General features: G+C 45.5%; 1 protein-coding gene across 6 annotated transcripts in view; it reads right to left on the minus strand.

Moving 5' to 3' along the window:
- Positions 1-24,723, minus strand: part of LOC105019433 (partitioning defective 3 homolog) — a 333,861-nt gene that overhangs the window by 279,568 nt on the left and 29,570 nt on the right. For all 6 annotated transcript variants that reach the window (XM_029116272.2, XM_029116267.2, XM_029116271.2 and 3 more), the window contains exon 2: positions 21,176-21,277. In XM_029116272.2, the coding sequence (XP_028972105.2) occupies positions 21,176-21,277 (102 nt within the window). The remainder of the gene's footprint in view (positions 1-21,175; positions 21,278-24,723) is intronic.

Raw genomic sequence — 24,723 nt, forward strand, 5'->3', positions numbered from 1 at the left:
GTTAAACATCCCAGTGGGCAACACTACCATCCCCCATGGATCACACACCCTCCACAACAGGTGTTATCAGACAAGAGAAAACCACCTAAGACACTCATCCCCTGGGATTCGGACGGTTTTGTGTGCGTGTGACTGAACGTGTGTTTTTGTCACAAGACGACCCGTGCAATTATCCGTATATAATGACAGCATTCAGAGGAGAGAAATGTGACGGCCTGAAGAACAACAAGTATTTCCCCAAGAGCTCCATTACGGCCCTTTGTCTGTAAACAGGTTAGAAACAACACGGGCGCACGCTCGCAATCAACCGCACACGTGTACACAAACACGCAAACACACACACACACACAGCGGAGCGGTAAAATTGACTCAGCATGGCTTCGGTCCAACTCCGCTGCTGCACAGCCTTCATTCTCATCATAGAGGTCACAAGAGGTCAAACCAGTTATTTCTGCTGATGGCTCGGTCTACACCTCCCTGCTGTTCAAGGTACTGGCAAGCACACACACACACACACACACACACACACACACACACACACACACACACACACACACACACACACACACACGGGTAGACAGAAATACACAGGCCACAAAATAGACAGGAAGAGAAGCACTTATTCTGCATACTTCAATACATCCTAGCTGCATTCTGCCTGGCTGAGCCCATCAGTGGTAAATAGAAATATAACCAGCCACGCTTGGTTTTCCACTCGGCGCCAGGAGCTAACACAACCTCCATGCAGCGCCACTCCAGGGGGTTAATGTATGGAACTTTACAAGTGTTAAATAAGACCGTGAGGGGAGAGGGCGTCCTATCTGAGAGACAGGAGCCACGACAGACACACAAACACTAACACATGCGCAGGCGCGCACGCACGCACGCACCCGCACCCAAACACATACAGCGTTCTCTCAACATGCAAACAAACACACGCCAGTGGAGACCACCTGTCAGAGAGTGTAGGGCGCCACGGGCAGCGTCACCTGCTCAGAGGGGAGAAAGCTTTGATATTCAAATCAAGCCTCGGTGCCAAAGAGAGAGGGAGACAGACACAGATATCAAACGTGACTGGGTTTATATCGCTCTCCGTCTCTCTCTATCCACCCACTACCCTCCACTCTGCACCTCTCTCTTTTGTATCTCTCTTTCACCATTTGAAACCTGAACGCAAAACAAATTATTGAACATTAAAACTGTGCAAAACACAGTGGCCCAGGTGGGTTGGGTTTGATCTGAATAAAGTGTGCTGTTGTGACAGAGGCGTAAACCGGCAAGAGAAAAATGAAGTGTGTGAGCGAGCGCCATAGGCAGACACACTATGAAACATACATGAAATGAACAAATTATGGTCTGAACAAACATATATGCTTGAATGGCTGAGCAGAATGGTTAGTTAGTCTAATGGTAATAGCAAACTTTTTAAAGGGGCCAAAAGAAAAACAAATCACAAGAATGATAGAGAGAGACATTCACACACACACACACACACACACACACACTTCTCAGACCGTAGGGAAAGTTGGTGAGGAGGTCAAGGACGTCACAAGAGGATGTTAGGCGTGTCTATGTCAAGGCCCCGTCCCTGTCCATCCAGAGGCGGTTAATAGCCAGGGTCTGAGCCTCACTAATGGGGCTCTGCCCAGCCAAGTCAGCCTCCAGGGTTCGGAGGCCCCGTGGCACAGCGAGAACCAGGGCCCAGCTGGTCCACTATAAAGTGAAAGGGAGGGGAGAAAGGAGAAGGGACCAGTTGTTTTGCCAGCCACATCATCCCCCGTATAAAGTCCCATGTAGAGAGTTGGCCCAATTGGGTTCCTGCATTTGGGTGCATTTACAGGACACGCCCACGACAGCGGAACCGTAGAACTGCAAAAGGTGTCAAACTTTTTCTGAGTCCCTGGTTCAGCAGAAAACACCAACATCATGCTAAAAAAACCAACAGACCCCAGGGAGAAGCCAGAGGGTTAATACTTGTTCAGGGGCTTACAGGCTCCCAGGGAGCAGAAATGATGGCTGTCTAAAGTGTGCTACTATTTTACTGCCTCTAAGATGCTGTGCCATTCTGAAGCAGCTGGCGATGGAAACAGCTGGCCCTTCTCAACACAGTGGGAGGACTCTGCTTCTCTGACTGGAGGCAAAGGGAGACTCTCTGCTCTTAAAGTGCGGATGGAACAAAGATGGCAGGAAAAAAGATGAAGGACACAAAGGATGGAGGGAAGAAAGGATGGAGGGCAGAAAGGGTTTTCATCTCCCCTCAAGACACATGGGGCACACATAAATAGGGGTACACAAGACAGAGAGAGAGATAGTAAAAAGGGGGGAGAGAGAGAGTGTGTGTGTGTGTGTGTGTGAGGGGGCACATAAAAGATCAATGAACAAAACAATTGGACAGTGAGTGCAAATGGGCTGCCTCAAAAAGCCGTCCTTAAAAGGCTCCCTTTCTCTCTGAGGCAGTATTATATGGAGCTGGGCTGTGGGATCATGTGTCCACTACTGTAACCCTGGGATCACTGCACTGTCAAGTCTCCCCACATGAACCCTGTATCATTCCAACAATAAGCTCATTCAGACATTTCCCCCCATAAGGACGCACAGAGTCACAGCAACTGAACAACATCCCACACATCCGATGTGTTTATTTCCACTATTTAACTAGAGGGGTAATTAGGCTCTGAACAGCGAAAAACACAATGACGACACACAGAGGGTTGGAGAAGGGGATTAGACAGAGAATGATACGCCCTCCCTAAAGAATACAGCAGATATATATAAAATATTATCCAGCTATATGGATGTGAGGTCTTTCCATATAGGATTTTAATGTGAGATCTTTCCATATAGGATTTTTATGTGAGGTTTTTCCATACGGGATTATAAAGTACTGTTCTTCCATAGGGGATGTAAATGTACCCAGTGTATTGGGTAGTGGCTGTTTTAATTATAATGCAAAGGCTTGGCCACACAGTGAAAAACCTGATTGAATTAATAGAGGCTTGAAATGGTGAGTCGCTCCATCTAATAAGAGGCGCTGATTATGCTGGAGTGACCTGCATCTAGCGGACGTAGAGAAAACACACACACACACACAGCGAAGGAGGTGCCAAACCTGTACCAACAGGCTCGTTAATGAGACCACTGGGCTTAGACAGCTAACACCTGCCTGGCTGTCCCCAAGGAACGCCCCTCAGCACACCATGGTAAGGCTCACCGAGGACCAAGGACTGTGTCTCCTCAGCCTCACACCCACACCAACATGGGAGACGTTAAGAGGTTACCAGGGGACAGGCTAAAGCACCGAAAGCGCTGAATGACAATGAGAAACGGCAGAAAGTGTAGACATTGTCAAATGGCGTACAGCTCAGACACACACACACACCTCAAGATCGACATCATGACCCGTGGACAGGATGGTGTGCGTGTTGAAGTAATAAACATGAACGCACTGCGTTTTATTCCACATTTGTGGTGTTTAGTAATATGTCGTGGTATTGTATTCTGGGAAGACCTCAGGAACAACAGCTGCTGCTTTGACAGGAACTAATGAGGATCCAAATATAAAAATATAAAAATAATGGTACAAACTAAGATTCCAAGTAACACTCCTTGACAACAGCACAAGCAGCATTGTAGTATTATGTGGATAATCTCGATTCCTTCTCTCTCTCTCTCCCTCTCCCTCCCTCTCATGTTTCTCTGGTTTCAGAAGTAGTTATCAAGAATAAAGAATAAAAACATCAGACTGACTACAACAGCCTATTAGTGTCATTTAGTGATCCTGTCGGTCCGTGCTCAGCAGCACATTAAGGTGTGTGTGTGTGTGTGTGTGGCAGGTAGAGTGGAGCATTTGACCGGTAACTGAAAGGTTGCTGGTCTGAATCACTGACCTGACATGTCAACCTGTCTGACTGTGATCCCACAGTTAGGATCCTCTAAAGAACAAACACCCAGTTTGACATCAACACACCTGCACTGCACGTCTGTGTGGAACAGGACCAATAAAAGCAGCCCATATTTGAACCCATAGAAGTGTCTACATGGGTGTGAGTCAGGGGTTGGATAACACACCTCTGACAGATCAAAAAAACTCCTCGCTCCCAAAGTCAGCTCCTCTCACTCTCTCCTAAAGGTAGATGGGGCGCACACACACACACACGCACACACACACACACATCCTTGGCACCAAGACTACACAAACAACATCGACTGACGAAAAACATCACTGGTTAAAAATACAGGCCCCCCCCACCTCGTACACAGCCTAGCAGCCAGGCAGCACCCGCACCCCTGCCACCCACCCACCCATCGCCGATCACTGTCTTGATTTCAAGGGGTGTAAGCTTGACAGCCCCTCACAACGTCTGACTTTGGATCGGGGGGGGGGGGGGAGTGGGGCAGTGATCCTCCCAAATGAAAGATAGAAAATACTGTGCACGGAAAAGAACAACAGGTTCCGTGTTTAGACTCGGCGCTGGATATGGCGCCACGCACATGATGCACGGAAGACGCCGCTCCAATTTCAGGAGGCGTGGCGTGAATAACAAACGGAACCCTGTTAGCAGGATGTTGGTTTTACCATGAATTATTAACGGCCCTGTCGCGGCCTGACGTGAAAATGATCACATGACATTTGGTGTTGGGGACGGCGTGACGGATCAGAACTGCAACTCAACATCATAACTGGGCCACCAGCCATTTTGTTCAGAGGAAATTTCATCTACCGTTTGTCCCAGAATAGCGAAATGACATTTACATATTCGACACTGATGCTTGCTCGTGCGTGTGTTTATACGCGCATGTGTGTGTGTATAGGACGGGATCAACATGCAGAAGACTTGGCAGGTTTATCGGAATTGTGGTGTCTCCATGTCTCCAGAAGGTCAGAACTCCAAGTGAATATGGAATGAGTCACGAGAAGAACAAAGACAGAAACAGTGGATTGATTATGCATCATTATCTGTAGAGATTTCCTTTATAGCTGGGGTGGACGAAGGTCTTTCTCATGGCTGGGTCCTTCGATGAGAGGATCGACTGAGACACACACACACACACGTGTATTCCCTTCAGAGTCCCTAACAGGCCCTAGCGGTTCTGTCATGGCCGGAGTCTCCTTGGGGAGTTGACAGCAGACGGGTCATGCTGGAGCTCATTGGCAGACATAGCATTACAACCAAGTTCCATTAGAAAGGCACAGTGTTTGTCTGGGCCTCTTCACACGCAATAGTAAGAGCATAGAACTGGAATGCATTCTAGAGCCGGGTGGAGTGGGTCCTATACAGCACCACGTGGTCCCCATAAGAGATGCAGGATACAAAAAGCAGGGCAACATCCTCCCGGAGCAGAGACTTCACACGGAGCGCGTGCTGGTTTTTTGATGGATTGTGCTCTTTACATCTAATGATTGTGTTTTAATCTGCTCTGCAGAGAGGGTCCTGATGACTATCACATGGGATTACCATGCAGACCGCTGCCTTTCACACACACACACACACACACTGCACGTCAGAGGCCCTAGGCTGTGGACGCCACATCTGTTATTAAAGAGGCAAGAAGCATTCAAGCAGGAAGTCCCAGGAATATCTTAATAACACCAAACACACACACACACACGCACAGAGCATAAGCGGAGCTTCATTTGCTCAGTGCCTATATTTAAACCTTGATATTCTGTATATATTTATATATATATAAACCAGTTAGTCTGAAGCAGACATGTATTATACATCCAACAGGGAGTGGGGAGGGGAGGGGAGGGGCGGAGACTAGGGAGAGAAGGGGAGCGTGACATGTGGAGAGAAAGGTCAAGGAAAGAGAGGGGAGAACAGAGGTCTCCTTTAACGAGAAAGTGAGCGCGGAATGACTGCAGGCTCCGCGACTATCCAATCGGCTTTCACGTAGAACAGTCACGGAATGCCTGTCCGCGTGTGAGATTTAGAAGGGAGGAGGCAGGCGATGGTCGTCCCCGTGTGCAGAAACCCTCCGGTGCAAAGTGCTGTCTGCACGCTCAGGTTAGACGGTGTTAAATCGGCCCCCCTGACCTGCATTTCCTCTGATTACTCACTCAGTACGGACGATCGCGCCTGACTGTTGGAAACAAACAGAGCCCCTCAACCTGGACAAGCCACTAACAAACTAGGTCAAACAGAGACAAAGTTCGGAGTAAGCGCTACAGTTCAATCGCATGGGAAAATGAGTTTCTCCTAGTCAGCAGCGTGATTAAGTTCTGGTAGCACGTCTCGGATTAGAGGTCAGTCAAAGCCAGACTCCAAATAGAACCAATGCCATGTACACTGTATGCATGTGTATGTAGCAGGGTTACAGTATGCTGGATCTTAACCCTAGCCATCCAAATGCAGGGTGATGACAATAAAACAAACACACGATTCAAATAGAAAACCGTAAACCTCAGCGCATTTGAATGACAGTTTAGTTTAGGAGATATTTCCCACACTAGTCTTAGAAATCACATACTGAATTGAAAATCCATGGAAATGGCACGGACGCATCATCCATCCTAAGCAGATTCCGTCAAAGTGCCGAACGGCGGCACGGGGGGGGTGGTTCTAATTAGCCCCTACACCCTCTAGTCATTTTCACTCCCTTTTTGTCAAATGAGAACATGCAAAGGGGGGACAGGAGGTGGAGGGGGTTGGGTGATTTGGAACGAAGCCTCGCAGAAGACAATGTCTAACTGACTGCGATCCTCAGTCTGTAAAGACTAGACAAACAAGGCCAGTGCCAGCGTGAGTGTGTGTGTGTGTGTGTGTGTGTGTGAGACAGAGTCAACTCCACCTTGGCACTGACCCACTCCCACAGGCATCCCGCCCGGCGTGGCTTATACTCTTGTACCACCTTGTTGTGACTGGTGCCATGGCAACGGACGTCCATTGCTAGCTAACTGTCTGGCTTGTGTCCTCCGCATCAGAAAGCCTCCCGGAGAGCCACCCCGGACATCGCCCGGCACACGCAGCGTGGACAGTCCCGCGTCATATCAGATCTAACACATTAATAAGGCTCTGCTCCTCGGTCAATCTCTGAGGTAATTTGAAGCGCCGACCTTGGAGTGACTTTGACGCAGAGGGAGGGAGTAATTACCCGAAGAAGGTTTCAGAAAACCATTGAAGTGGGAAGAGGCAGAGTGTTTCACAGCGCATGGCCACTCGAGACCTACGGCTAGCACAGTAGGGCTATTTAGCATGCAAAAATTGTTCATTCCCGATTTGCTTTCTACATGTGTAGGCTACAAATGAAACAAGGTTAGGTGCAGAGTAGAATAGTAACATTGGGGTTTCTACATTCCTGGTTGCAAAAATCTCCCGAAAGCCCAACTTTCCCTTTTAATATTAGATTAAACTTTGTCACTGAACAAGTACAAGTACAGTACAACAAAATGCATTTAGCATCTAACCACAAGTGCATATAGAAGGGAAGAAAATGTACAAGTATTAAGTATATGTATGCTACAAGTGGAATGTACAGACGTGCAATGAAGGCAAACGCGGTATAAATGGCAATACTACATTTACAAGTATTAAGTATAGTATTTTACAAGTGGGATAAACAGTTGGGCGGGTACCAATGGCAAGCCTAAAAGGCATTCCAGATCGAGGCAAACTGAAGGCGTGAAGTAGCATGTACAACCGGAATGCAAAGATAGCAGCAGAAGGATGAGAAGTGTGAATATCCCACATTTGACCAAATAACGTCTATTACAAAATCCTACGTTGCCCACCAAAGGAGAGGTCATATCAGATCATAACGTGAGATGACTACGCTCATTTGGAAGCTTAGTTCATCTCTGACTGAAGCAAATACAATCAAAATAGTACGCACGACATCCATACAATCAGAGAGCGAGTGAAATAAAAACATTTTAAAAGATTAATTAAAAGTGATTCAGGGCCGGAAGACAATCCAGCCTCTGCATTCGTCTGTGTGAGTAAGACATCGGGCCTGGGGTCTAAACTGACTCCCATATCTGTCCCATATGCCCACAGTGGGAGACAGGGCCTTTGTTATCTTAGCGGGTCCTGGAACTCCCGGGGCAAAGGGGGGTGAAGGGGAGCCATATCTCAGCAGGGGGCCTCAGTCTGTCACCTCTGTTTAGGTCCCCATGCACTGTGCCTGACCTAAATCAGCCTTTAAGCTATGCAGGGCCATCCCAATGAGTCCACGGTGGCAGCCAGTAGGCCGTTTGGCAAAGTGTTTAGACACTGGAGCCAGACTAGCCATGACAGCTGTCAACAGAGACAAACATCCCGGTCTGACAAACAGAGGACTGGTGTGGTCGGATGGCGTGTACACGGACGTGTTTTGCGCGTGTGTGTGTGTGTGTGTGTTTTGGTGGCACCGAATTCTAGGTCTGGTTGTAAGCACTATTGGAAGAGACACTGAGCACAGCGAGGCAGGCAGACATGTTGTCAGGAATAATTTGGTGAAATGGCAAAGTCAAAGCAAACTGTCATGTTAGGCAAAATCCAAAACACCTATGTGACCAAATCAACTGAGTAAAGCAGAGAAGCCTGGTGGCTTGACCTGAATTCCAAACGATGTTCAGAAACAACCAGACTCCCCCCGCACCCCTCTGCTGGGGTATCAGCCTGTTTCTGCAGCACACCCTAAAAGATGAAGGGATCTCATACGGCCCCTCCACAGAGTAGTTCTGAAACAAGGACAATGCCAAGACAATGTGGTCTAGTTAGCGACTTTATCTGTAGGTTTATCAACCAAATAGGTTGTTTCAGTGACTCCTGCAAAGGAAATTTAATTTGGATGAGCTTCACTTCTGTGAACAAGGGAAACTGTTTTTACAGCTTTCATAAGCTCGTGAACCAAACGTGAAAGTAAAATTTGCACAAGAGCAGAGTTGGCTGTAAATGGATTGTTGCTGTAATTCATCTACCGCCCACAAGATGGAACCAAATTAGAGATACTGCTTTTAAGACGGACAAAGAACTGTGTTCTGTCTCATGGTGATGCTGGTCCTGTCATCTCAGTTAACAGTGCTTTGTCAAACGGTGGCTCTGGTCTCTTCTCATTCCTGAGCTGCAGAGGTGATGTCCCAAATGGCCCCCTTTCGTCTGTGTGCTGTCATCAGAAGTAGGGCACTATAAAGGGAATAGGGTGCCAATTTGGGCTGAGCCCTGGGGTAGTCCTCCCCCGGCTCTCTGGAGCTGCTGATAGCACAAGCCAGACAAAGCGAAGGGTGTTTCCCCACGCAAGACACCTACCAAATCTCTGATACACCCACAGAGAAACACACACACACGCACACACAGAGAAACACACACACACGCACACACAGAGAAACACACACACACACACACACACAGAGAAACACACACACACACACACACACAGAGAAACACACACACACACACACAGAGAAACACACACACACACACAGAGAAACATACACACACACACAGAGAAACATACACACACACACACACAGAGAAACATACACACACACACAGAGAAACATACACACACACACACACAGAGAAACATACACACACACACACACAGAGAAACATACACACACACACACAGAGAAACACACACACACAGAGAAACACACACACACACACACAGAGAAACACACACACACACACACACACACACAGAGAAACACACACACACACACACAGAGAAACACACACACACACACACACACACAGAGAAACACACACACACACACACACACACAGAGAAACACACACACACACACACACAGAGAAACACACACACACACACACACACACACAGAGAAACACACACACACACACACAGAGAAACACACACACACACACAGAGAAACACACACACACACACAGAGAAACACACACACAGAGAAACACACACACACAGAGAAACACACACACACAGAGAAACACACACACACAGAGAAACACACACACACACAGAGAAACACACACACACACAGAGAAACACACACACACACAGAGAAACACGCACACACAGAGAAACACACACACAGAGAAACACACACACACATACAAATGAATCCACACACATGCACACACACTCTCCCGCAGACACCCAGGGCTCCCGGTCCTTCTTCCTCAGGCTTCCATTCATTACTGTCTCAGGCTCAGGATGAGTGTCAACCCCAGTGGATTTCCTCCCAGGACAAACAGGTGCATTTGGCTGATAGCTGAGAAGAGTGATGTCTACCCCTCCTCTTCCTTTTCCTCTCTCTCTCCCTACCTGAGTCTCTATATCCTCCTCTCTCTCTCTCCAATCCTACTCCATCCCCCTCTTCCTAGTCTCCAATCCCTCTTCGGTTCCGTGATGGAGCAAGGGTTAACGCCATCGTTGAAATCAGCTGGGACTTGAAATCAGCCCCCACACCATGCGCCAGGCAGCCCCCACACCATGCGTCAGGCAGCCCCCACACCATGCGTCAGGCAGCCCCCACACCATGCGTCAGGCAGCCCCCACACCATGCGTCAGGCAGCCCCCACACCATGCGCCAGGCAGCCCCCACCATATTTCAGACAGCCCCCACAATGCTTCAGACAGCCCCCACAATGCTTCAGACAGCCCCCACAATGCTTCAGACAGCCCCCACCATGCTTCAGACAGCCCCCACCATGCTTCAGACAGCCCCCACCATGCTTCAGACAGCCCCCACCATGCTTCAGACAGCCCCCACCATGCTTCAGACAGCCCCCACCATGCTTCAGACAGCCCCCACCATGCTTCAGCCACTACCCACAGAAAACAGACACACAATAAGATCAGATCTGGATGGGAGAAACATTCAGAGGAGTTGGCCAAAGGGGAAAGTTATTATGTCAGACTAGCTTCAGAGTGCTGTGGTACACAGACACACACAAACATTCTCCCACAGAGAGGAAAGACGAAATGAGGGATGGGGGATTTATGTGAGGTCATGTATTGACTCTTTCTGGAGCTTCAGTCTCATTAGTGATTGAAGTCAGTGAGTCATTGATTAGATGACAAATGAAGTTAACTTCTCCTAGACCTCCCTACCCCCCCGAGAGGACAGATCTCCCTGGGACTGTCCCAAAGGCACCCTATTCCCTATAAATTGTACTACTTTTACCTAGGCCCATGCACTAAAGAAAGCAGGGAACAGAGTGCCATTTATGCCTCCTCTCATCTCCATCTCCTGGTTGACAGGCTGACACAGCCACTGAATGGGAACAGGTCTAGCTGTGTTAGGGATTGGCGCTGAAGGAAAGTCAACACTAAGATCCAAGGACTGGAGAGACAAAATGGATGTGACGAATGTACGAGAGGGAGAGAGGGAGAGAGATTAGAGGGAGAAGAGAGAGACGAGACACCTGGAGACAATAGGGCAGCTTTTAACCTTTGCCAAAGAGGGAAATTGCTTACACACACACATATTCACAGGGTGCCCATCAGCGCTGTGTGTCTGTGCTTTCCCCTGCCCGCTAGGTCCGTCCCTGCCTGTCATTTAGTGTGCCAGTCCTGCGCAGTGTAGTGTAGAGTAGTACAATCCAGTCTACAACCGTACTGTATTGGGCAGATGCTGGGAACCTTACTTAAAAATCACCTCATTTACCTCCCAGTTTGATCTTTGCCCAACGCAGGTGCTGCCTTGGCACCGTTTCACTGTTACCATGGAGACATCCTCTGGTGAGGTGCCTTGTCCAAGGCATTCAGCCTGCTGGGATCCAGGGATGCACAGATCATCATCATTAACGAACACGAGCTAACAGGTGTATTGGATGCCGCATTCGGGACAAATATGGACTTGAGTGCCACCTAGTGGTCAGCAAATGCTACTTCAGTACAGGGCCAGACAAGACGCAAGCTCTGCAGTCTCAAAAAAGACGTTTCACTTTCAATGTAGGGAAGCAACGTGGACGGGAGGACTGGTTGGCAATGAGATCATGGGGCAGTAAGCGAAGGAACTGGTCAGTTAATGTTGGAAAGATGGGAAACCACACGTACGTGCTCAACGTTGTTTCATGGGAGGAGTTTAGCAACGGAGTGACGGAGCATGGCAACCTGAACGTGGTTGGTTGACCGTCTGCTAGCAGACTAGCAATACGTGCCAATATTAATAGACCAATGTGTTTCCAACCGTCTCCTCTTCTGCTTATTTAATCTGGCTTTTCAAAACCTCGCAAGGTTCTGATCAATCAGGGGTTTCCTGTGAGAATGTCTACAGTGTTGTATCATCAAATCACTATGTGTTGGTTCCATGGATAAAAATCTACCCACTAAAGTTAATAACCTAAAAAAATGCAGCATAAACTAGAAAATTGGACACTGATGGGTTTCTATGAGCTTTATACCATTACTCATGCAATTTCAGTTTTTGATTAATGATGATTAGGCGATAATAACTCATTTATAACGAGATACTTTTCCTCCAACAATAAGACAGAGACACGCAGGTAATTCATAATCTGACAAAAACGTTTTTTCAAATTATACAGTATATTTTATTGACATAATTTTGACCAATTTTCCCAATTAGTACATGGGAAAAAAAAACAATAAAACAAACTATGATTTTTATTATTACTAAAATAAAAATGTCAGTAATTTCTTAACTGCAAAAACCTTCCAGTTATTTAACAGCCAAACCTTTCTTCTTACAACCGTGTCACATCGAAGACTATATTGAAGAAACACTGGAAACCCTCCTGGCAAACCCACAAGCAAGCAAACCGGCGTGGCTATCTGGGTTTTCACGGGATCCCACAATCATCAGCCAAATATGCACCAGACATATTGTATAACACACCATCACACAGAACATCTCACCCAGCACAATCTGCAGTAATTACATTCTGAAAATAGTTCCAGAGACCCTGTCCTCCTGAAGGTCTGTGGCCTGTGTGTGTGTGTGTGTGTGTGTCCGCATGGAAGCGTGTGTGTCAGTCACCCTCTTTTAAGACAGAAACCGGCAGAAAGACAGAAAGGAAGACAGAACAATGCTGGTTACCTTTCACTCCATCAACAGTTATTTCAAACCCCACCGAGGCCCCGTGAACACACAGAACGGTCTACACTCTGTGTGTGTGTGTGTGTGTGTGTGTCAGCTTGCACACTTCCCGCACTAACACCTGCAGTGACACAACTCAATGTTCCAGATGATGCTGATGATAAAGCAGCTGCTGCTGTAAACTCCACAGCCCCCGGGTCTCCTGCTTGACTTTGGTAACACCGTGTGACGGCCTCAGAGGACCACCTAACACCAGGGATGCCCCGAAATGCCACACACACACACACACACACACACCTTGATGTATTTTTTTGCCATGCCTCCCCTTAGAGCACATTCTCTGGCCAACAGCCTTATGATTGCAGACGCCTCCACCTGCAGCATGAAGTCGATATACAGTGACCCCTCATGACAGCCAAAAACTCAGACAATCGACGAATCATGAACATTTAGTAGCAGCAGGCCAGCCCCGCTCTCATCTACAGATCTCCTTTTCAGCCGTCAACAGCGCTGTGAAAACGTTTTGAATATTTTCATCACAATTTATTTTTCAAATATTGAACAGAAATGTAATATCAACTATGTACACCAACACACACACACACAGGACACCCACACGCAAACACAGACGCACACCAAACATCAACCTGTGGGCTACCGACGGGGACCGCCAGCTGGACACACAAGTGGCCTGTAAACAAAGTGATTCCACTGAATTCCATTATTACATTAAGTAAGCAAACTGACAAGTAAAATGTCCAGTCGGTCAAAATGGAATAAAATAAGACTTAGAGGAATTCTATTTAATGACTACTAAGCCTGTAAATTCCAACACCAAAATGGGCTTAAAACACTCTGTTCTGTTTTTCTTTCACAGCATTAAGGGGACATTAGCAACTGTTAAGCAATTCTCGCACACGCTGACAGTAAAAACAACAGATGCTAGAAACACTTTTAGCAGCACCTACACATACGACCACCAGAGGGCAGAGGCACACCACTTCTAACAGGGGGGAAATCAGCTTGTAATATTTATTCTAAATAAATAAAGAATAATACAAACCCAAAATAAAATCTATGTTATTTCTGCATTTGCATCACAGTAGTGAAGGACAACAGCCTGGCCTGGAATGTTCTACCAACAGCCATCGTCAGTAGCTACGTGGTTCAGAGTGGAAGACCAGCAGATGGATGATGTCAGCAACAGACCTGATCCACACATCCTCTAAACCCAACTCCAGACACACTTTATGCTCCAGTATTTCCTCCACATCTGTGTTTTTTGTGAAGATTACACTCAGACAGTAGAAATGGCTCCTTTCTGTATGTATACTCACTGACAACCTGCTACAAAGACATACTGAAATACTCCCAAATGGAACTATTCCCTACTATATACTGGAGTTCAACAGACCCTGGTCAAAAGCAATCTATAAAAGGCGCCAGTTGCAATCAGCAGCAATGAGGCTACTTGGTCTAGCAATCATCTCGGCATTGTACTGGAGATTTACTGGTGCTTGAGACAGAGCAGAGAAGCACCTCCGCTTACCATGAGAGCTTCTTCAGGCAATGGCGTTGAAAAATGAAATCTCGCTCACCTCCTGCACTCTGAAGTGAGATCTTCAAAACTTGTTATTGTGCAATCTGACTACCCCGAGTAAGACGCTGGTAAAAAAAAGTAAAGATAAGCAATAAGTGTGGGGGGGGGGGTTGTGTGAGTGAAAGGCAGCTGGCTAACACTGGCAGAGCTTTGTGCACATTACTTACTGTAATCAACCAAACTGAACCATGTCCATAAACTAAACACAGTGAATGGACTGTCTATCTGGTCTGGTCGGGTAGCAAATGGGACTGATCCACAGCCAGATGGGCGTGTTCCAGCATGTGCATTTCTAACAGCCTGTCAATCACGGCTGAGATTCTGGACACAGTATTACCCTCCTCCTATTCAAATGTATTGGCAGGGTGTGGACTCCACAGTGAAACACTCCTGCACTCCTCTGTCATTCCACTCTGATTCCACATGCAGCAACGGCCTTGCAAATGACAGCTTTGTGCCACTGCCTATTCACTGTGTCCTCCATCCCAAACGGCACCCAATTCCCTACAAAGGCCACTCCCTTTGACCAGAGCCCTGTGGGTCAACATCACCATAGATATTTTTAAAAAGGGAATAGGGTGCTGTTTAGGACAGACAGGCACACTGAAAATATCTGCATTCACAGTGCTCAGTGTTTCTCCCTGGTTCCCATGGTGACAAAGTCCAAAAAGTTCTTGGTTGTTTAACTCAAGGTTAGAGAAATTCCTGTTGAAAGGATTTGTCTCATAATATGGCACAGCCTGTCTGCTACAAAGTGCATTTGGGAAATAGACTTGACAGAGTACAAAGAGCACAAGATTGAGTCCTAAGGAATCAAACACACACACACACACACACACACACACACAGGCAGTTCCTACATTCCTGATGCCATACTACTGCAGCCTAAAAATATGAAATAGACAGAGTGAGAGAGAGAGAGAGAAAGGACCTGCACACATCTGAGGCAGGTCAGATTACACCAGTATTAGCAACGCAATTTAACTACAAGGCTTATGAAGATCAAACCCCATTATTTTCCCTTAATGTACTGTAAAACTACTACCGACCACGGCCTCACATAACACTAAGCCAATGCCACGCATCACTCCTGTTTTAATCACTGGAAGTGTTCTTCAATCAATGTGATGACTCTCCTAAATCTCCTGGAGCTTTTTGTGGTCTGGGTCATGAGTAGCGCTCAGTTGAGGGGTTTGGGACACACGCTAAAGAACGTCTGTGCAGGTGTGTCAGCCTGACAGGGCCTCGGTCTTCGGGCTGGCATACTGCTTCTATTAGACAGTGGAGAGTAGAGACAAGAAGACACAGCATCAACGTGGAACAAATGAGGTCATCAACCCATTCCCTACCCAGAGAGAGAGAGAGACAAAGAGAGAGGAAACACAGACAAAGAGAGAGGAGTGCTGTGGTCAGTGTAGGAATGGACCGTGTGGATAAAAAGAGAGAAGATCGATGACTATTTCCCATTCGTGCAAAAGTCTGTCCTTCTCCTGCGGCCCAGATAACTGGTGGAGGGGGTGCCAGTTCATTAGTAGGCCAATGTGGATGCAACCGTTCATCAAAGATATGTAAGAGTCCTACTGCAAGAACTTAGAAGTTGGCACACAGCCCCTTTGATTCAGCTTTTGTGGAGGAAAACACGCAAACGATGAGGAAAACAGATGAGGAAAACACGCAAACGATTTATTATTTTGAGATGCACCACCGTAAACGTCCTTGGACTGAAGACATAAGTGAGGAGAAGGAACATTTATACAAGGAGATTTCCCCTTGCCGCGGCCTCAGTCCCCATTTCCCTTTTTAAAAGCAGAATCCTGTGGGACAACTGGGATTTGATCTTTAGACCAGAGTGAATAGCGATCCCTGCTGGACTCCCCAGCACCACCTCCAGCAGCATCTGGTCACCCACCCAGGGACAGACTAGGACCGGTCCTGCAGCGGTGGGGTGCTGGGGGCCATGCTGCCGGCTATGAACATCCACACCGTGGGCTGCACAGAGTGTATATAAACACAGAAATGGTCTGTCTACAAACTGTTACACTGAGTCAACAAAGTTCGCCTGTCATTAACTTCTCTCATTACAGCCCTAACCCAGCCCACTCAAGACTACCTGACTGGATTACACGCTGCAAATCAACCACCAGTATACAGAAAGGCTATATATAAAGGCTAGCTTTGACAGGGTATGTCCTGTTCTCATCCTTGTCATGGTTGTTTGACTCTCTCCTTGCCTCCCGTTAAGCAGCGGTGTTGATGCATTATGGGCCACGGCATTCTCAACAGACCCATGTTCCAGGCGGCGCATCTATAATTCACTTGAATCTCTGCACACAAATGCATGCACACGCACGCACGCACGCACGCACGCACGCACGCACGCACGCAAGTACACACCAACACTATGTTGGAGGGGCTACCAGCCATTCACTGCCACGCGCCACTGGCGTTTGTTTCCTGCTACCACTAAACTCACACTTCCTGTGAGAACTGGAGAGGCTGCGGTTGGTAGCACTGACCGTGGAAAATCAAGATGAAACTACCCAGTTAAAGCCCAATTTCAACTTCACCCATCGATATTTTTACACAGAAGTTTGGTTGTTTTGACTAAAAAATGGATAGTAGCCACAAATCACAAAAACAATGCGTCAGTCAAGATATCGAGCTTTGATTGTCCTGACGTCCTCAACTGTCTGTTTCAGTCAATTCCTACAAATACCAAGATTCCCCAGTCTCTCACTAAGTTGAGTGGGCAGTGCTATAGCTAAGGGATACAGCCACTGCTAGCTAACTGAAGCTTCATATAACACTCAACAGGGCACTAACAACGGTAAAATAAAGTACATTTTACTTTGATGGGTGAGAAATAGCTTTTATATATATATAATATTGAACCATATTGAAGCAGTTGGCACGTGCTGGTTAATGGGAACCACTGGCATTGAAGAGTAGGGTCAATGTGCAACATAACTTAATATGTAATATGACATAACCATCTTACATGCTCACAGATGGGGTTTTTCGATAATGTGGATTGTGTTAAGGGTGGTTTTACGAGTAAAAACATTTATAAGCAGTACGCCAGTACACTCGTAGAAAGTAACATGAAAGGTGTGTTTCTTCACACAGCATCCTCCTAGCGTAAACAGGCAGCAGTGTTTTTTTCAACCTACCAAACTGGTTTGTCTGAAGTCACAAATAAGTGTGTGATTAAAAGCGGGAAAAAGCTGGCACCCGGTCAAGTAGCCAAACCAGCAGTGAGCTGTGTAAGACTAGATTAACTGGCTCTACAACCGAGTTGGTTTCCCAAATGACGCTATGGCTCATGATTCTGGTGAGAAGTAGTATACCATGGGAATGGGCTGCAAGTTGCAGCTCAGGCAGTACTGGCATCTTGGCAAAGGAATACAGCACTGTAGATAAATGTACAACCACTTCTGTCACCAGATGTTAGGCTTTGTAGAAATGCACTCTTAAAGAAAAGTTTATTTGAGGATCATGTATGGGTTATTCACGCAATGTGTTTGGTTAATTAAAAATATTTATAACAAAAAGGCTATAAAAAAATAATAATTAACTACTCCTCAAAGAATAACATTTTGGCTAGATTTTGGAAAGGGTCAGATTTTTTATTAAATGGTTCTTTGAGGAACAATTCAAAGGAGTTGCAAATGGCTTAATCTGAAGAATTTATAGGGGTTCTACTCCAGTTTCAATGTGAAGGATATATGTATATATATATTTTTGGACTGTATGTGTCAGTCAAATTTCTCAATGCAGTTAGAAATGTATAATATTTAAAAAAAATATATGAATGAATAATCCATTTGTAAATAGAAAAATTTAAAAGGGGCAACTCAACCTAGGTGTTCTGTAGTTACAGTCATATAAAAGTTAGTATGCAATGTAATTTAGGCTAAAGGAGATAGCGACTCATTGTTTCTAGTGCCATTTCCTGGCCATGTGCAGAGGAGATTTATGAGCAGGTTATGGGAATAGCAAGGCACGATACCCAGGACTGGAATACAAAGCTGTGTTGATAGGAGAGATGAGGGCAGATGTATGGAATGGTACATGGTAAACGTTTGTACTAGTCCTTTTCAGCTGTTTGTGATTTTAAATTGATGGAAAACAAGCTACAGTTAGATCCGGGAATATTTGGACATTGACACAATTTTCCTTATTTTGTCTCTGTACGCCAACACAATATATTTGAAATGAAACAACTGAGATACAATTGAAGTGCAGACTATCAGGTTTAATTCAAAGAGTTGAACAAAAATATCATATGAAACGTTTAGGAATTGCAACCATTTTCATACACAGTCCCCTCAAATGTAATTGGACAAATTAAAAATTTTTGTACTTTGCAGGCAAGGACTGCTTGAATTTGGGAACGCATGGACATTACCAAACGCTGGGTTTCCTCCTTTGTGATGCTTTGCCAGGCCTTTACTGCAGCTGTCTTCAGTGAGCTCAATGAGGTTGAGATCAGGTGACTGACTCGGCCATTGCAGAATATTCCTCTTATTTGCGTTAATAATCTCCTGGATTGCTTTTGCATTGTTTTGGGTCATTGTGCATCTGTAAAGTGAAGTGCCATCCAATCAACTTTGGCTTAATCTTTGTCTTAATCTGAGCAGACAATATATCCTATACACTTGGGAATTCATCCATCTGCTTCTGTCTTGCGTCACATCATAAGTGAACACTAGTGACCCAGTGCCATTGGAAGCCATGCATGCCCATGCCATCACACTGCCTCCACCGAGTTTTACAGATGATGTGGTATGCTTTGGATCATGAGCCGTTCCAAGTCTTCTCCACACTTTTTCTTCCCATCATTTTGGTACAGGTTGATCTTAGTTTCATCTCTCCAAAGAATGCTGTACCAGAACTGGACTGGCTTTTTTAGATGTTTTTTGGCAATGTCTAATCTGGCCTTTCGATTATTGAGACTTATGAATGGTTTGCACCTTGTGGTGAACGCTCTTTATTTGCTCTCGTGAAGTCTTCTCATTATGGTAGATTTGGATAATGATATGCCTACCTTCTGGAGAGTGTTCTTCACTTGGCAGGATTAGGCCACTCCTAATGTTCCTGCCATCTCTCTGATGGATTTTTTTTTCTATTTTGCAGCCTGTTTCACTTGCATTGAGAGCTCCTTTGACAGCATGTTGTGGGTTTACAGCAACAGCTTCCAAAATGTATGCAAATGCCACACCTGGAATCAACTCCAGACCTTTTACCTGCTTAACTGATGACAAAACAACGAAAGAAGAGCCCACACCTGTTCATGAAATACCTTCTGAGTCAATTGTCCAATAACTTATGGTCCCCTGAAAAAGAGGGGGCTACATATTTTAGAGCTGTAATTCCTAAACCCTTCCTCCAATTAGGATGTGAAACGCTCAAATTAAAGCTGAGAGACTGCACTTTAAGCCCATATTCATTATTTAACTGTAACCTGAATATATTTTGGTAAACAGACAAATAACTTGTGTCAGTGTCCAATTATTTCCGGACCTAACTGTGAGTCTTTCCTTTCTCTTCTTAGCAATTACCACCTGCATATATGCACAAAAGCTTGAATAATTTAACTATAGTTATGGATTGAGCAAACATCTCCATACAACTCAATTAACTGCTTATGTGACGGAAATGTAATCAACTGTTGGCCTTCACAATATAATTAAGAAACATAATACCTTTCTTATCATTTTTCATATCCTTTGTCAGTACATTTGAGTTAGTCAACCATATTATTTGCCAGAATATCTGTTCTGCCCTTCTTAAGGACAGAATAAGAACTGTAACCAACTCTGTATTTCTTCAGTTACAGGGTTGTACATTCATTACCAGGAAAATGGTGGAGTACATTTTTATAATGGCAAATATACACTTTCTGGAGTTTAGTTCTAGTTCACTTTTTTTCTGAGAAGTGTTGGTAATTTACTTTGGTGACATAGACGCCAAAATTCCTATGTATCTGAAGGGAAGCGCTGTATTGAAAACAGCATTTAAGGTTTGATAATGCTCCAGTCTGGTCAGGGTTAAGACGGTCGTGATTCAACTCGCAAACACTCGGGTAAACGCATTTACAAACACGACCATCCCCGGCCACCAGTGCTGATCAAACGTTAGTTCATTTACTGCCAAATGTGTATACTACTGCCCCTGGAATCTGTACTAAACATCGGATGGTCATGGAAGGAATCTGCATATCGCCTACACACGTGATTTCACTGTGTGTATTGCACATGGTTTGAAATGCATTTCAGCGTGGTAAAAATCCGTCATGGGTTTGGGCTGTGTGGGCATCAGAGCAGTGATGTAGTTGCAACACTCCCCATCTAAAGACCCACCCAACACCTGAATTCAATCCCAGCAAGCTCTCATCCTTGTTCCTGCCGTGTTCTCCTCCCTGCCTGTGTACCTCTCTTTTTCTGACAATTCCCTGTGAAAATATCCTTACAAATGTCTTAAATAATGACAGACGTGCTAAAGGTAAACGAAAAGCTGTGCACACCTCAATAGTTTTTTTTTCACTAAAATAGCTTCCTGAAGGTGTGGAGAGCACATCCAGCAAACAACAAATTCAGACTCACCCGGTCTTTGTCATCCGCCACGTCACACAGCCTGTCGTCCAGGTCCAGTATACCCCCGTCCCCATGCTCCAGCCTCTGAACCCGAAGCCAGTAGCCAGGGTCCTAAACACAGAAAACACAGGTATTTTACCTCAGGCCAGAGTGTGGAGCACAACAGAGGGAAAATGGAGGGTCGGAGGAGGAATGTGAGAATTGGAATGGATGGTGATTTGGTTTGGTCATCATCCAGTCCACCTCCTGTCTGGAGTGGACTGTGACAGTTTTTACAGGAAGAGAGTTTGGGTGTATTCATTCTGGCATACAAATCTTTAAAGTTGCAAAACATTTGGAAAAACAGAAATATGCCTCAAATTAACTATTGTAACAAATCTAAATCAAAAGTAGCTTGAGACTAAAGCTTTGATGTATCTTATTTATTTTTTTGGGGTAGGTATAAATAATACCATGTATCTTCTACTAGCAAGAAGCATGATGATGATCATGTCCATTCATATAACAAATCAGTTAACAATCCTACGAATGTGTACGTTTGAGAAGCTACATCTGCATCCACCCATTCTGTAGATGATAACTTGCTTATTGTGTTTAAATAAAGACACAGTGTGTTGACTCCAAGGGAGTTTAACCACAATACTCTGTCTAAACATCGAAGGACAATTTCACAAATAGTTGCTAGACGTTCTTGACTCTTAAGGAAGTCCATGGGACACTGTTTATTGATCTTTATTTTGTTGAAATCTATGGAAGTGATAGGGGTATGTGAATGGCCAAATCAGTTGATTTCATGTGGAGATGCTTTTTTTTCACATGCTAACACAACCATCACATCCAAACACCATGTGTGTAAGTTAACTTCCTCTCCTGGTGATGTTTTGGATTGAACATTAATCTGATGAGGAGTGTGGGTTTTCAAGCTTTGGGATAAAGTGAAGGTCAAGTACTATATATGCCTCACTCTGTCTCTCTCACAAACACACACACAGGAGCTGGCCTTCCCAGAAGTTCTCCCCTCCACAATACAGAACAGAGTCCATGATTAGATGCCTTCATGCCCATATTTGTGAAAGTGTAACTGAGTGGTAACTCAACTAGGCAGAAAGCTTTAAGGGGAGTAATAGTTTGGAATTTTCCTTCCCTTTGTGGTAATTACAAGGACATTAGACAAGAATGCCCACTGTAGGGCTGACACCACCAGAAAAAAAGATGGCAGTTGTTAGACAAAAGATTATACATGATAAAATGTGTATTTACAGTGGGGAGAACAAGTATTTGATACACTGCTGATTTTGCAGGTTTTCCCACTTACAAAGCATGTAGAGGCCTGTAATTTTCTATCATAGGTACACTTCAACTGTGAGTACAATCACATTGTATGATTTTTTAATAATTAATTAGCATTTGATTGCATGACATAAGTATTTGATCACCTACCAACCAGTAAGAATTCCGGCTCTCACAGACCTGTTAGTTTTTCTTTAAGAAGCCCTCCTGTTCTCCACTCATTACCTGTATTAACTGCACCTGTTAGAACTTGTTACCTGTATAAAAGACACCTGTCCACACCCTCAATCAAACAGACTCCAACATATCCACAAGACCAGAGAGCTGTGTAAGGACATCAGGGATAAAATTGTAGACCTGCTCAAGGCTGGGATGGGCTACAGGATAACAGGCATGGTGAGAAGGCAACAACTGTTGGCGCAATTATTAGAAAATGGAAGAAGTTCATGATGACGGTCAATCTCCCTCGGTCTGGGGCTCCATGCAAGATCTCACCTGTGGGGCATCAATGATCATGAGAAAGGTGAGGGATAAGCCCAGAACTACACGGCATGACCTGGTCAATGACCTGAAGAGAGCTGAGACCACAGTCTCAAAGAAAACCATTAGTAACACACTACGCCGTCATGGATTAAAATCCTGCAGCGCACGCAAGGTCCCCCTGCTCAAGCCAGGGCATGTCCAGGCCAATGACCATCTGGATTATCCAGAGGAGGAATGGGAGAAGGTCATGTGGTCTGATGAGACAAAAATAGAGCTTTTTGGTCTAAACTCCACTCGCCATGTTTGGAGGAAGAGGAAGGATGACCCCAAGAACACCATCCCAACCGTGAAGCATGGAGGTGGAAGCATCATTCTTTGGGGAGGCTTTTCTGCAAAGGGGACAGGACGACTGCACCGTATTGAGGGGAGGATGGATGGGCCATGTATCGCGAGATCTTGGCCAACAACCTCCTTCCCTCAGTAAGAGCATTGAAAATGGGTCGTGGCTGGGTCTTCCAGCATGACAACTACCCGAAACAAAATCCCTGCTGCAGTGTGTGCAAACCTGGTCAAGAACTACAGGAAATGTATGATCTCTGTAATTGCAAACAAAGGTTTCTGTGGCAAATATTAAGTTCTACTTTTCTGATGTATCAAATTATTATGTCATGCAATAAAATGCTAATTAATTACTTAAAAATCATACAATGTGATTTTCTGGATTTTTGTTTTAGATTCCGTCACTCACAGTTGAAGAGTACCTATGACAAACTACAGACTTCTACATGCTTTGTAAGTGGTAAAACCTGCAAAATCGGCTGTGTATCAAATACTTGTTCTCCCCACTGTATATTAAGTTAATGTTGATTTTCATAGAGCGGTACAAGTCCTAATGACGAAAAGTGGTACAATTACACCAAAATCCAGCAGAAGAAATCACGGATGGAAAGAATTTAGTACTGTATATAATCTGAAAGTTGTTTCAGCCCACAAACCCACTATAAGAAACAGCAAATATCAGACAAAATGTCTGACATGGTCTAGTTCCAAATTGAGACATGAACAACTTACACATCATCTCCCTCAGTGAAATCAGACATGCAGCCAAGTTACAGGGATTTGAGATCAATAAACCCCAAAATGGATCAAAAGCTTAGCTTGAGCCCTGAATGGCACAGTCTCCAATGCGTTGCAATACTTTTGACCACAGTCCAGTAGACCCTGTATCGCCCCATGATCCAGTAGAACTCCATGACCCTGTATAGCCCCATGACCCTGTATAGCTCCATGACCCTGTATAGCTCCATGACCCTGTATAGCTCCATGACCCTGTATAGCCCCATGACCCTGTATAGCCCCATGACCCTGTATAGCCCCATGACCCTGTATAGCTCCATGACCCTGTATAGCTCCATGACCCTGTATAGCCCCATGACCCAGTAGAACTCCATGACCCTGTATAGCCCCATGACCCAGTAGAACTCCATGACCCTGTATAGCCCCGTGAACCCGTATCGCCCCGTGACCCTGTATAGCCCCGTGACCCCGTATAGCCCCATGACCCCGTATAGCCCCATGACCCCGTATAGCCCCATGACCCCGTATAGCCCCATGACCCTGTATAGCCCCATGACCCCGTATAGCCCCATGACCCCGTATAGCCCCATGACCCCGTAGAACTCCATGACCCTGAAGAATTGTCCAGCCCAGCCAGATTACAGGAAAGCAGACTAGGCCCTCCATCTTGCTCAGGAGGGTTACAGGTCAGAAAGGGGTATCAACTG

Source organism: Esox lucius, chromosome 21 (genome assembly GCF_011004845.1).
Source record: "Esox lucius isolate fEsoLuc1 chromosome 21, fEsoLuc1.pri, whole genome shotgun sequence".
NCBI lineage: Eukaryota > Metazoa > Chordata > Actinopteri > Esociformes > Esocidae > Esox > Esox lucius.